At 40.9% G+C, this 14,570-nt stretch overlaps 1 protein-coding gene across 1 annotated transcript in view; it reads right to left on the bottom strand.

Annotated features, from left to right (window-relative positions):
* Nucleotides 1–1,571: 1,571 nt before the first annotated feature.
* The window catches only part of LOC134357403 (long-chain fatty acid transport protein 6-like), an 88,767-nt gene continuing 75,768 nt past the window's right edge, over nt 1,572–14,570 (bottom strand). The window contains exon 10 of the mRNA XM_063068952.1: nt 1,572–3,974. Within this exon, the coding sequence (XP_062925022.1) occupies nt 3,798–3,974 (177 nt within the window). The 3' untranslated portion in view covers nt 1,572–3,797. The remainder of the gene's footprint in view (nt 3,975–14,570) is intronic.

Genomic DNA, 14,570 nt, shown 5'->3' on the forward strand with positions numbered 1-14,570 from the left:
ATCCTGCTTTGTCATGTCAAACTGCAACACCTCTCACTTAAATTCCATCTGCTATTTTTCAGCCTATCTTTCCAACTGGTCCAGATCATTTTGTAAGCTTTGATAGCCTTCCTCACTGTCCACTATGGCCCAATCTAGGTTTAATCCACATTTTTACTGGTCTAGTTACCACATTATCAATACAGATGCAAAATATTCATTTAAGATCTCCCCTTTCCCCTTTTCAGCTCCATACATAGATAACCACACAGATTTTTAAGAGGACCAATTTTGTCCCTTACTATCCTTTTGCTCTTAATATAACTATAGAACCCCTGGGATTCTCTTTCAGCTTGTCTGCCAGAGCAACCTCAAGTCCTCTTTTGGCCCTCATAACTTCTCTCTTTACAGTTCTTTTGTCTTTCTTAAACCCCTCCAGTCCCTTATTTTATCCTTAAGCCTATACCTGATATGTGTCTCTTTTTTTAACCAGGGTCTCAAAATTCCTATACTCCAATTTTGATGATACTGACCAGTGAGACACAAGAGACTGTAGCTACTGTAGGTAAAGCAAAATCATTCTGGTGATTTTGACTGAGGGAGCAACATTTGGATCAGTGAGGTATCATCTGATCCTCTTTGTAAAAATAGCCATGGAATATTTTATGTTCATATGAGACAGCTCAATTTAACATCTTTTGCAAAAGGTCCCTTCCCTCACATTGCAATGGAGCATGAGCCAAGAGTTTTGTGCTCAGATTTCTGACGTAAGTCTCAAACCCACAACACATTCAATCAATAGCACCAAATGAGTGACAGCTGTAGTATTCAAATACCTGTTTAAGATATTGTGTTTGATTGTGCATATGGTTCAAAAAAGATGGAATATAAAAAAATCCTTTAAGGCCAATATTATACTTTGTTAGAGGATTCTGTCTGAGTTATTTCAATATATTTCACCATATTGATAAGGAAGTTGACTGAAGGAAGTTATTTTATGTTATTCAATGGCAAAAGAGTATCTATGGATAGTTGATGTGGGTTTCTTTGATCTGAAGCAAACTGGAAACGCAGAGGGACAGTGCAGCTGTCAGTTTTAAATTCTGTTCTTCAATTTAAGTTCCCTCTTCATTTTTGTTTTAATTCATGCTACAAAAATTTATCGGCTTCTACCTGATAATTTTAAATGTTTACTTGGAGAACTAACCATAACAGATTGCAAAAAGAAGGATCATGCTCGAAAGGTCTGATAAAGGTCTTTGAAGAGATGAAGTATACAGTGAATGACAAATTACACTGCTGTTTAAAACCCTTTGACAGGATATTACAGAGGAGAAGATTAAGTGTGTTGAAATTCAGAGACAGATTGCAAATTGGATTGAAAATTGTTCAGAAGGAGGGAAATAACAGGAATCCACAGCAGTTCCTTGCAATGTCTGGAAATGGACAGCTGTTTCCCAAAGGTTTTTATCCTTGAAATTTTTCTAACCATTGTAGACATTTTTAATTACCCTGTTAGAGAAACTACAGCCCGCATTTGTCTCTGCAAAATAAGTAAGTCTTTTAATCAAAACATGCTGGAAGTCATCTGCAAATCTTTTTGTTTTTTATTCGTTTAGGTCTAAATCATAAATACATACAGTATTACAAAAACTAAGAGACTCAGTTCTGAGCCCTGTAGAATCTGCCTTCCAACCACAAAAACATCAGTTAACCATTACCCTTGATTTTCTGCCAGAGTTAATTAGATCCAATATGGTGCTCTTCCTTAGATTGATGAGGTTTCATTATCAGTCTGCAATACCTCAAAGGCATTGTTAACGTTCATGTAGACCACATTAAGACTATATTAAATGCACTTTCTCCAACGGCCTTCCTTAAACCTATTCAAAAAATTTAAACTGTTCAGTCAGGTGCAATTGTCCTTGAACAAATCCATATATCCCTGCTTTTCTAAGTGGAGGTTTATATTGACTCTTAGAAGTATTCCATTATTTCCTCCGGCTTCAAAGTTAAAATATCACGGATTTAGCATCCTAACAGCGTCTTTAGAATTCTGTACTACTTTTCTGGCAGAATAGCCTCTTTTTCAAAAGGAACTGTTTTACGATGTTGGCGTTGGAATAGACAAGTGAAACACAATTAGAGCATAGTTTAGATTTACCTTTATGTGATATGCAGGTTTCAACTAACAAGCTTGTCTTTCCATTTCCTGAGAACTCTGCCGTTCCTCATGTTTAATTCACTACTACTGAATTAGATTAAGAGAGAGACACATGAGAAAGATAACTGTCCAAAAGTCTAACAAGTTCAGCCAAGTTTACAGTAAAGTGTTTCTAAGAAATTCAGATACGTGAACACATAAATTAAACAACATACTTTAATATCTCCATACAAAAATAATTTCTCTCAATCATGAATAATAGTGCAGTTGTCAATGTTATTATGCTTCATGTTTTTAATATATAACGTTGACAAGGAATATTAATTACTTATGGTATCAATAATTTATGTTTAAATGTATCAGATTTTGTGGCTGGTACTCGAAGCATAGAATACAACATAGAATACATTTTGTGTGGATTACTCGAAGCATAGAATACAACATTCCTATAACTTTAAATGATATCAATTTTATAGCATCTAATATATAAAGAAGTTGAGGAAAACTTATTGAAATTATTTCATGCTTTATTTGTCCAGGCACACCTAGCTCATCAAATTACTGGGTGGCAGTATGGGAGTTGATTCAAAATTGCAAAAGCATCCTTTAATTAAATGAATTACTGTATTCAAAGTATAGACAAGTACAAAAATTGAAATCACGGAAAATCAGCTTTTAAATGCTGAAACATTATGATAAAATTCATGACTATTTAAATAAATCTGTTGATTTTGGGGAAAAATTTATCCACAACTCTCCTTATATGGTGCTAAAACATATAAACATTACATGAAATATGAAAAAAAGCTTCTAACTGCACAAGTTTACAAAGAAACTGCATGGAATTCTTATTACATTTAAATTATTATTTGTGCGGAATAACTCGGTGAATAAATACATCACCTTGGTACAGGAACTTCGATGGAGAATGGTTTTAATTCATTGATCTCAATCAAGCAGTAATTCCCTCCATCTTCTGGACACTCATGGCTCAAGACTTACAGCAACTGAATTTTTTTTAGTTTCATAGGGACAGAGCAGGGCATTAGCAATCAGGCTAGAGTCTAGGCCCCCGCCCCACATTCCAAGGCCAGCGACGTGGCTGTGTGACAAATGACATCTGTGGACGAAGACAAGTAAGGACAATGGCTGCTGTTCCCCTCCCCATGTCAGGCAGCCCCCCCCCCCAGGTTGGTGGGTCAGAAGTCCATGCTGGGAGGAGGCACAAGGGCCAGTGACACCCTAGGAACATGAGTTGATGAGTGATAGTAGGAATGAAATGGATACTGTGATTAAGATTATAACTGTATATTTAAGAAGATTATTGGGATCTGGGTGAAGAATTTAAATGTGTCTTATCGGTGGTGCATGACAACACCAGAAACCATCTGGGAGGATTTATAGCATTGCTTGGTCAAAAAAGAACTAGTGCAGACTTCTTTTAAATAGCTTAGAACCTTTTTAAAAATGTATTTAATTTCAAGATTCATTTTGTTACAGAAATCAAGTTAAAATCATAAACAACTGAAAAATTACATCTTCTGATAAAATATACTTGGTATTAAAATTAATGCCAGAAAACTATCTGCTAGTCAAGTGGTCATATTGAATTCCTGTAGTCATAACAGCAAAATGTGCACATCGAAAATATGGCTCATAATTTTATCTTGAATGACAAAATCTGGTTGTAGATTTGTTCTGTCATCGCGATGTAAGATTTCTCGATAGTATCCAGAAAATACAAAGGCTCACTTATTATCTTCGGATTAAATCCTTCTTCTACCAATTTGAATTTCTTTCTCTTGAATGTTCCAGTTATATCCATGGTTTTCTAAATTACAGTAAAACAAATAGAACTCATTACAATTTATAAACGTTCCCTAAAAGAAAAGCATTACTTTATTCAGTGTGCACATTTGACCTTCATCTTCAGATATCACAAGTGTAATTGGCTGCCAAGCGGGTCACTGGATCTAGCTTGATGTTTGCATTGCAGCATTCTACAATGGTTGGATACAGATACAATTATATTAAAATTAGAGCTCAACATCTCTTTGCATCTCAAACCAGGTTAAATAGTCCATGGACCTCTTCTGTTATGTTATTGGGGAACAGTGTCCTTGGTAGGCTCTGCATTCTGGGTTGATCCTGATTATGGGAAGCTGGACCAAGATCATGGTGGGGTGGTGGATACACATCACAACCAGTCTTGGTGTCCAGTTAATGTAGTACAAGTGCAATGGTAAACAGAGTTAGGAGTAGTAGAGGATTGGGAAGCAAATTTATCATGATCCAGTCTAGATCTATTCAAATAGTACCCACTACCTTCTCACCAAAGATAACTACAATATGCACTTCAGCTGTACTTAGTTTGCTTACTATAAGACATGGCAATTTGTCCATTTTAGAAATGTAGCTGCAAAGATCTTCAGATTATGACATATCATTTCAACAAATACATCCAAACATGTCACTCTTGCCCAAATAACAAATAACCTAAATGAATAGTTGCAATAGTATCAGCTATGCACTACTAACGATAAATACATTTAAAAAATTCTGTTACAAAGTGGCATTTTACGGTTTGTAAATGTTCTTAGCATATTTCCTTCCTTCATCCACGGTTCTGACATAAAGTGCAAGAAGTTTACATATGTTTTCAGTTTGAAACTTCCCACATTCGTTCTTTCTCATCTCAGGATCTACTCGCCACTTTCCTTTAACCTTGGGGCAGATGTCACAGTAGTCTTCATCATTTAAAATTACCCCATTGGTCAGTTGGAATATAGATCCCTCCAACAAAGAAACACTCAAAACAGTACAACCGTGGCTGACAAGGGAAGTCAAAGTTATTGTAAAAGCAAAAGGGAGGGCATACAACGACACAAAAATTAGCAGCAAAGTAAAGGATGGGGAAACTTTTAAAACTTCCAGAAAGCAACTTGCAGAATCATTAGGAGAGAAAAGATGAAATATGAAAGCAAGCTAGCAAAGAATATCAAGCTGGACAGAAAAAGCTTTTCCAAGTATGAGAAAAATAAAAAAGAGATGAGAGTCGATATAGGGTGTCTAGAAAATGAGGTCAGAGAAGGAATAATGGGGGACAAGATGATGGCAGATAAAATAAATGAGTCAGTCTTCACTGTGGAAGACATGAACAGAATGCCAGGTGTTGAAGAGTGTGAGCGAAGAGAAGTGAGTGCAATTACTGTTACAAAAGAGAAGGTGCTCAAAAAGCTGAAAGGCCTAAAGTTGTATAAGTCACTCCGACCAGATGTACTGAACTCTGGGGTTCTGGAAGAGGTAGTGGTAGAGATTGTGGAGGCGCTAGTAATGATCTTTCAAGAACCATTGGACTTTGGCATGTTTCTGGTGTACTGGAGAATTGCAAATGTCACTTCACTCTTTAACAAAGGAGAGAGGCAACAGAATGGAAATTATAGACCAGTTAGCCTGATCTCAGTGGTTGGGAAGATGTTGGAGTCAATTGTTAAGGATGGGGTTATGGAGTACTTGGTGATGCAGGACAAGATAGGACAAAGTCAGCATGGTTGCCTTCAGGGAAAATCCTGCCTGATGAACCGGTTGGAATTCTTTGAGGAGATTACAAGTAGGATGGATAAAGGGAATGCAGTGGATGTTGTATATTTGGATTTTCAGAAGGCCTTTGACAGGGTGCCACACATGAGTCTGCTTACCAAATTAAGAGCCCATGTTAGGCATTACATAAAAGTTATCAGCATGGTTAAAGCATTGGCTGATTGGTAAGAGGAAGCGAATGGGAATGAAAGGATCCTTTTCTGGTTGGCTGCCAGTGACTATTGGTGCTCTGCAGGGGTCGCTGTTGGGATTGCTTCTTTTTATGCTGTATATAAATGATTCAGATGATGGAGTAGAAGGCTTTGTTGCCAAGTTTGCAGATCATACGAAGTTTGATGGAGTAGAAACATAGAAAATAGGTGCAGGAGTAGGCCATTCGGCCCTTTGAGCCTGCACCACCATTCAGTATGATCATGGCTGATCATCCAGCTCAGAACCCTGCACCAGCCTTCCCTCCATAACCGCTGATCCCTTTAGCCACAAGGGCCATATCTAAATATAGCCAATGAACTGGCATCAACTGTTTCCTGTGGCAGAGAATTCAACAGATTCACCACTCTCTGTGTGAAGAAGTTTTTCCTAATCTCAGTCCAAAAAGGCTTCCCCTTTATCCTCAAACTGTGACTCCTCGTTCTGGACTTCCCCAACATCGGGAACAATCTTCCTGCATCTAGCCTGTCCAATCCCTTTAGGATTTTATACGTTTCAATCAGGTACCCCCTCAATCTTCTAAATTCCAACGAGTATAAGCCTAGTTCATCCAGTCTTTCATCATATGAAAGTCCTGCCATCCCAGGAATCAATCTGGTGAACCTTCTTTGTACTCCCTCTATGGCAAGGATGTCTTTCCTCAGATTAGGGGACCAAAACTGCACACAATACTCCAGGTGTGGTCTCACCAAGGCCTTGTACAACTGCAGTAGTACCTCCCTGCTCCTGTACTCGAATCCTCTTGCTATAAATGCCAGCATACCATTCGCCTTTTTCACCGCCTGCTGTACCTTCATGCCCACTTTCAATGACTGGTGTACAATGACACCCAGGTCTCATTGCACCTCCCCTTTTCCTAATCGGCCACCATTCAGATAATAATCTGTTTTCCTGTTTTTGCCACCAAAGTGCATAACTTCACATTTATCCATATTAAATTGCATCTGCCATGAATTTGCCCACTCACCTAACCTATCCAAGTCACCCTGCATCCTCCTCACAGCTAACACTGCCGCCCAGCTTCGTGTCATCCGCAAACTTGGCGATGCTGCATTTAATTCCCTCATCCAAATCATTAATATATATTGTAAACAACTGGGGTCCCAGCACTGAGCCTTGCGATACCCCACTAATCACTGCCTGCCATTCTGAAAAGGTCCCCTTTATTCCCACTCTTTGCTTCCTGTCTGCCAACCAATTCTCTATCCACATCAATACCTTACCCCCAATACCGTGTGTTTTAAGTTTGTACACTAATCTCCTGTGTGGGACCTTGGCAAAAGCCTTTTGAAAATCCAAATATACCACATCCACTGGTTCTCCCCTATCCACTCTACTAGTTACATCCTCAAAAAATTCTATGAGATTCGTCAGACATGATTTTCCTTTCACAAATCCATGCTGACTTTGTCCGATGATTTCACCGCTTTCCAAATGTGCTGTTATCACATCTTTGATAACTGACTCCAGCAGTTTCCCCACCACCGATGTTAGGCTAATTGGTCTATAATTCCCTGGTTTCTCTCTCTCTCCTTTTTTAAAAAGTGGGGTTACATTAGCCACCCTCCAATCCTCAAAAATTAAATACAATGTTGGAAAATGATTGGTCATGCACTTTGGTAGAAGAAATAAATGTGCAGACTGTTTTCTAAACGGGTAGAAAATTCAAACATCTGAGATGGAAAGGGACTTGGGAGTCCTTATGCAGAACCCCATAAAGGTTAGTTTGCAGGTTGAGTCAGTGGTGAGGAAGGTAAATACAATTTTAGCATTCATTTCTAGATATCTAGAATATAAAAGCAGGGATGTGATGCTGAGACCTCACCTTGGGTCTTGTGAACAGCTTTGATCTCCTTATTTAAGAAAAAATGTGCTGACATTGGAGAGGGTTCACAGGAGGTTCACAAGGCTGATTCCACGAATGAAAGTAGTATCATATCAGGAACGTTTGATGGTTCTGGGCCAGTACATGCTGGAATTTAGAAGGATGGGAGGGGGTAATCTCATTGAAACATTTTGAATGTTGAAAGGCCTAAACAGAGAGGATGTGGAAAAGATGTTTCCCATGGTGGGGGAGTCCAGAACAAGAGGACACGGCATCAGGATGGAGGAGCATCCATGTTAAATAGCAATGAGGATAAATTTCTTTAGCCAGAACGTGGTGAACTTGTGGAATTTATTACCACAGGCAACTGTGGAGGTCAGATCTTTGGGTGTATTTAAGGCCAATATTGATAGTTTCTCGATTGGCCATAGCATCAAAGGTTATGGGGAGTGGGGCTGAGGAGGGGTAAAAAAGGATCAGCCATAATTGAATGGCGGAGCAGGCTTGATGGGCCAAATAGTCCAATTCTGCTCCTATGTCTTATGGTCTTATGGTCTAACCCTTAGGGGCAAGTGATCATAATATGATTGAATTTACCCTGAAATTTGTGGAGGAGAAGCTAAAATCAGATATATCAGTATGACAGCGGAGTAAAGGGAATTACAGGGGCATGAGAGAGGAATTGACTGGAATTGATTGGAAAAGACCACTGGCAGGGATGACGGTAGAGCAGAAATGGCTGGAATTTCTGAAAACAATTTGGAAGGCACAGGATATATATATCCCAAAGAGGAAGAAGTATTCTAAAGGAAAGGTGATACAACCACAGCTAACAAGAGAGTTCAAAGCCAAAGAGAGGACATATAATAGAGCTATGATTAGTGGGAAGTTAGAGGATTGGAAAGCTATTAAAGGTGACTTGAAGGTGACTAAAACGTCATTGAGAAGGTAAGGATCGCATACAAAAGAAGGCAGCAATAATATTAAAGAGGATACCAAAACTTTCTTCAAAAGGAGGTGTTGTGGATAGTGTGGAGGGCTTCAGAGGTTCCAGCGGGACATGGATAGGATGCAAGACTGGGATGAGAAGTGGCAGATGGAGTTTAACTCAAATAGGTGTGAGATGGTTTATTTTGGTAGATCAAATATGATGGCAGAATATAGCATTAATGGTAAGACTCTTGGCAGTGTGGAGGATCAGAGGGATCTTGGGGTCCAAGTCCACAGGACACTCAAAGCTGCTGCGCAGGTTAACTCTGTGGTTAAGAAGGCATAAGGTGCATTGACCTTCATCAACCATGGGAATGAGTTTAAGAGACAAAGAGGTAATGTTCCAGCTATATAGGACCCTGGTCAGAACCCACTTGGGAGTACGGTGCTCAATTCTGATCGCCTCACTACAGGAATGACGTGGAAGCCATAGAAAGGATGCAGAGAGAGTTACAAGGATGTTGCCTGGATTGGGGAGCATGCCTTATGAGAATAGGCTGAGTGAACTTGGCCTTTTCTCCTTGGAGCAACAGAGGATAAGAGCTGACCTGATAGAGGTGTACAAGATGATGAGAGACATTGATCATGTGGATAGTCAGAGGCTTTTTCCCAGGGCTGAAATGGCTAGAACTAGAGGGCATACTTTTAAGGTGCTTGGAAGTAGGTACAGAAGAGATGTCAGGACTGAGTTCTTTACGCAGAGAGTGGTGAGTGCATAGAAAGGGCTGCCGGCGGTGATGGTATAGGCGGAAACAAAAGGGACTTTTAAGAGACTCCTGGATAGGTACATGGAGCTTTGAAAAATACAGGGCCATGGGTAAGCCTAGGTAATTTCTAAGATAAGGACATGTTTGGCACAGCTTTGTGGGCCGAAGGGCTTATATTGTGCTGCAGGTTTTCTATCTTTCTATATATAAAATATAAAGAAAAGGCGAGAGTGGATATTGGACAATGGGAAAATGATGCCGGACAGGTAGTAATGGGGGACAATGAAATAGCAGACAAACTGAATAAGTATTTTGCATCAGTGTGGAAGACGCTAGCAGTTTGGTGGAAGTTCCAGGTGTCAGGGCACATGAAGTGCGTGGTTACCATTAACTAGAGAGAAGGTTCTTGGGAAACTGAAAGGTTTGAATGTAGATGAGTCACCTGGACCAGATGGTGTGCACCCCAGAATTTTGAAAGTGGTGGCCGAAGAGATCATGGAGGCATTCATAATGATCTTTCAAGAATCACTAGTTCCTGGAATGGTTTCTAAAGACTGGAAAACTGCAAATGTTACTCCACTCTCCAAGAAGAGAAAAAGGCAGAAGAAAGGAAACTGTTGGCCAGTTAGTCTGACCTCAGTGGTTGGGAAGATCTTAGCATTGATTATTAATGATGAGGTCTCAGGGTACTTGGAGGCACATGATAAAATAGGCCGCAGTCAAGGAGAAATCTTGCCTGACAAATCTGTTGGAATTCTTTGAAGAAGTAACAAGCAGGTTAGACAAAGGAGAATCGGTTGATGTTGTATACTTAGATTTTCAAAAGGCCTTTTTCAAGCTACTACACATGAAGCTTCTTTACAAGCTATAAGCCCATGGTATTACAAGAAAGATTCTAGCATGGATAATGCAGTGGCTGATAGGCAAAAGACAAAAGGTGGGACTAAAGGGAGCCTTTTCTGACTGACTACCGTTGATTAGTGGTATTCTACAGAGGTCTGTGTTGGGACCAATTCTTCCAACGTTATACTGTATGTCAATGATTTGGATGATGGAATTGATGGCTTTGGTGGAAAGTCAGCAGAAGATGGAAGATAGGTGGAGTGACAGGTAATTTTAAGGAAGTAGAAAGGCTTCAGAAGGATTTAGACAGATTGGGAAATGAGCAAAGAAATGTCAGATGGAATACAGTGTCGGGAAGTGTATGGTCATGCACTTTGGTAGAAAAAATGAAAGGGTTGACTGTTTTCTAAATAGAGAGAAAATATGAAAAACTGAGATACAAAGGGTTTCGGGAGTTGTCGTGCAGGATTCCCTAAACGTTGTCTGTGGTGAGGAAGGCAAATGCATTGTTTGCATTCATTTCAAGAGGATTGGAATATAAAAACAATGATACAATGTTGAAACTTTATAAAGCACTGGTGAGACCGCATTTGGAGTATTGGGAGCAGTTTTGGGCCCCATTTCTTGGATAGAATGTGCAGAAACTGGAAAGGGTTCAAAGGAGGTTCACGAAAATGATTCCAAGATTGAATGGTTTGTCATATGAAGAGATTTGATGGCTCTGGGCCTATATTCTCTAGAATTCAGAAGAATGAGGATGACCTCATAGAAAGCAATCAACGGTGAAAGGTCTTGAGAGAGTAGATGTGGAGAGGATGTTTCCTGTGGAGGGAGAGTCTAAGACAAGAGAACACAGCCTCAGAATAGAGGGGCATCCTTTTAGAACAGGGAAGTGGAGGAATTTCTCTAGCCAGGGAGTGGTGAATATGTGGACTTCTTTCCGTCTGCCAGCTGTGGAGGCCAAGTCTTTATGTATATTTAAGGAAGACATTGATAGATTCTTGAGTGGTCAGGTCATGAAGGGATACAGGGAAAAGGCAGGAGACTGGGACTGAGAGGACAACTGGATCAGCCATGATAAAACGGCAGAGCAGACTTGATGGGCCAAATAGCCTAATTCTGCTCTTATAACTTATGGTCTTATGATCTTAAAAAGCATCCTTTCACCCTTATCTGTTCTATCCATTTTCAGACTCTATGGTTAACTTTTATTGCCCTTTGAAGTTGTTTCTGAAATTTGTAGTGCGAGCGGAAAGTTCTAGTTTTCATGATCCATGTGGGTACCAACAACACAAGTAGAATGAAGAAAGAGGTTCTGCTAAGGGAATTTGAGCAGCTAGGATCAAAAAGATCCAAAAAGGTGGTCATCTTTGGATTACTACCTAGGCCATGTGCAAATTAGCACAGGGTCAAGAAGATTAGAGAGTTAAATGCTGGTGTGGGAGAAGTGACTTTGAATTCATGGGAAATTCTCAACAGTAGTGGGGAAGAAGGGAGCTGTACCACTGGAACGGGCTCCACCTGAACCGTGATGGGACCTGGATCCGAGCAAATCGCATAACTAGGGCTGTGGATAGGGCTTAATCTAAATGGTAGGGGGTTAGGTTCAACAGATTGGAGAAGTAATGTAAAAACGAACAGTTTAAATAAAGATAAAGAAAACAAAAAAGATAAAAAAAGAGAAAAGTAAGAGTGGAGTGAAGAAAAGTCAAGTGCAAAAGAGTAAAATATTACAAGATTTTAAACTCACAATGAGTTGAATATTTGAATGCCAGTAATATTCGAAACAAGGTCAGTGATCTTGTGACATAGATCAGCACAAGGGGTATGATTTAATGGCCATTACAGAGACGTGGTTGCTGGATGGACGGGATTGGGAATTAAATATCCAATGTGACGAGAATACACATAAATTAAGATGTTTTCTGGCCTGGGCTAGCAACAGTGGCATCAGCAGTTGGTCTGCCACCTGTCTTCAGGGGAGGGAGAGATAAGGAACAATCAAGCAGCATGTGGAGATGTTAATGAAGGAGCCATCTGTCTGAGTATTGTCAAGATCGGCTCCCCCTTTGAACCCTGAACTGTCTGAAGTGATGGACAGGCGATCTGGAGATGTGTAATGAAGGGACGGGAGAGAGAGCTGTCTAGAGCGGCTCCCCCTTTGAACTCTGAACTATTTGAAGTGATGGACAGGTGATACCCCAGCAGGGGGATAAAAAGGGACAGGTTCGCTAAGGCAGGACACACGACACCCGAGGTAACGAGACCCTGGAAGCGGTGCGCCTCTCACAAGTCGGTGGGAAGCTCTTGGACGGCTGATCGGGGGATCAGCCTTAAACGCACAGGGTGGAAAGGTACGATCTGCGGGAACCCGGTGTGTGTCCACCCTCACTTGGGTGCCGGGTTCACTGCAGAGGATCGACCGCATCCGGAGGAGGGGTCACAGTCGGTGACCTCAGGTGACATCACAAAGGACCTGCCCGAAAGCTGCTTGTGAGCAATATCGCCGGTCTGTGAGTGGAAGCCGTTCTGAATGATCAGTCGTTCTCGTTCTCTCTCTCCCTCCCCCCACGTTATCCATCGCCATGGCAACGATTACCGCGAACTGAACTAAATTGGACTGAACTTTGTGTCACTTTGAAATTGGTCATTTACCCCTAGACAACGATAGAGCTTGATTGATGCTGTTATCTTAATTCTGTGCACATGTGTGTTTATCGTTGCTGAACTGTTGCATTTATTATCCTTTCGATTACTGTGTTGCTTGTTTCTTTAATAAAACTTTCTTAGTTCTAGTAATCCAGACTCCAACTGAGTGATCCATTTCTGCTGGTTTGGCAACCCAGTTACGGGGTACGTAACACCAAGGACATCAGGTAATATGAACAGATAGGCAGGAAGGTAAGGGGCTCTTAATTAAGGATGAGATCAGAGCAATAGTGAGAGATGATATAAGATCGAAGGAGCAGAATGTTGAATCCATCTGGGTAGAGATTAGTAATAGTAAAGGGAAAAAATCACTGGTGGGAGTTGTTTTTCAGCCATGGAATAATAACATTACACTGGCACAGGCAATAAACAGAGAAATATCTGAAGCATGTAAGAATGGAACAGCAGTTATCATGGCGGACTTTAACTTGCAGAGCGTATCTCTCTGCAAATGGACCTTGGACTTTCTGACTAACAGTCCCCAACCAGTTAAGTTAGACAACCTCTCCTCCTCCACTCTCACCCTGAACACCGGCATGCCTCAAGGCTGTGTGCTGAGCCCTCTTCTGTACTCCCTTTTCACCTATGACTGCGTTCCTGTACTTGGTTCTAACTCCATAATCAAGTTCGCAGATGACAGCACGGTGGTTGGTCTGATCAGAGGGGACGATGAGACAATAGACAATAGGTGCAGGAGTAGGGCATTCGGCCCTTCGAGCCAGCACCGCCATTCACTGTGATCATGGCTGATCATCCACAATCAGTATCCAGTTCCTGCCTTATCCCCATAACCTTTGATGCCGCTACCTTTAAGAGCTCTACCCATCTCTTTCTTGAAAGCATCCAGAGACTTGGCCTCCACAGTCTTCTGGGACAGAGCATTCCATATATCCACCACTCTCTGGGTGAAAAAGTTTTTCCTCAACTCTGTTCTAAATGGCCTACCCCTTATTCTTAAACTGTGGCCTCTGGTTCTGGACTCACCCATCAGCGGGAACATGCTTCCTGCCTGCAGTGTGTCCAATCCCTTAATAATCTTATATGTTTCAATAAGATCCCCTCTCAGTCTTCTAAATTCCAGAGTATACAAGCCCAGTCGCTCCAATCTTTTGACATATGACAGTCCCGCCATCCCGGGAATGAACCTTGTGAACCTACGCTGCACTCCCTCAATAGCAAGAATGTCCTTCCTCAAATTTGGAGACCAAAACTGTACACAGTACTCCAGGTGTGGTCCCACCAGGGCCCTGTACAGCTGCAGAAGGACCTCTTTGCTCTTATACTCAATTCCCCTTGTTATGAAGGCCAGCATGCCATTAGCTTTCTTCACTGCCTGCTGTACTTGCATGTTTGCTTTCAGTGACTGATATATAAGAACACCTAGGTCTCGTTGTACTTCCCCTTTTCCTAACTTGACTCCATTTAGATAATAATTTGCCTTCCCATTCTTACCACCAAAGTGGATAACCTCACATTTATCCACATTAAACTGCATCTGCCCACTCACCCAGCCTGTCCAAGTTACCTGCATTCTCATAATATC

Source organism: Mobula hypostoma, chromosome 16, assembly GCF_963921235.1.
Source record: "Mobula hypostoma chromosome 16, sMobHyp1.1, whole genome shotgun sequence".
Taxonomy (NCBI): Eukaryota; Metazoa; Chordata; class Chondrichthyes; order Myliobatiformes; family Myliobatidae; genus Mobula; species Mobula hypostoma.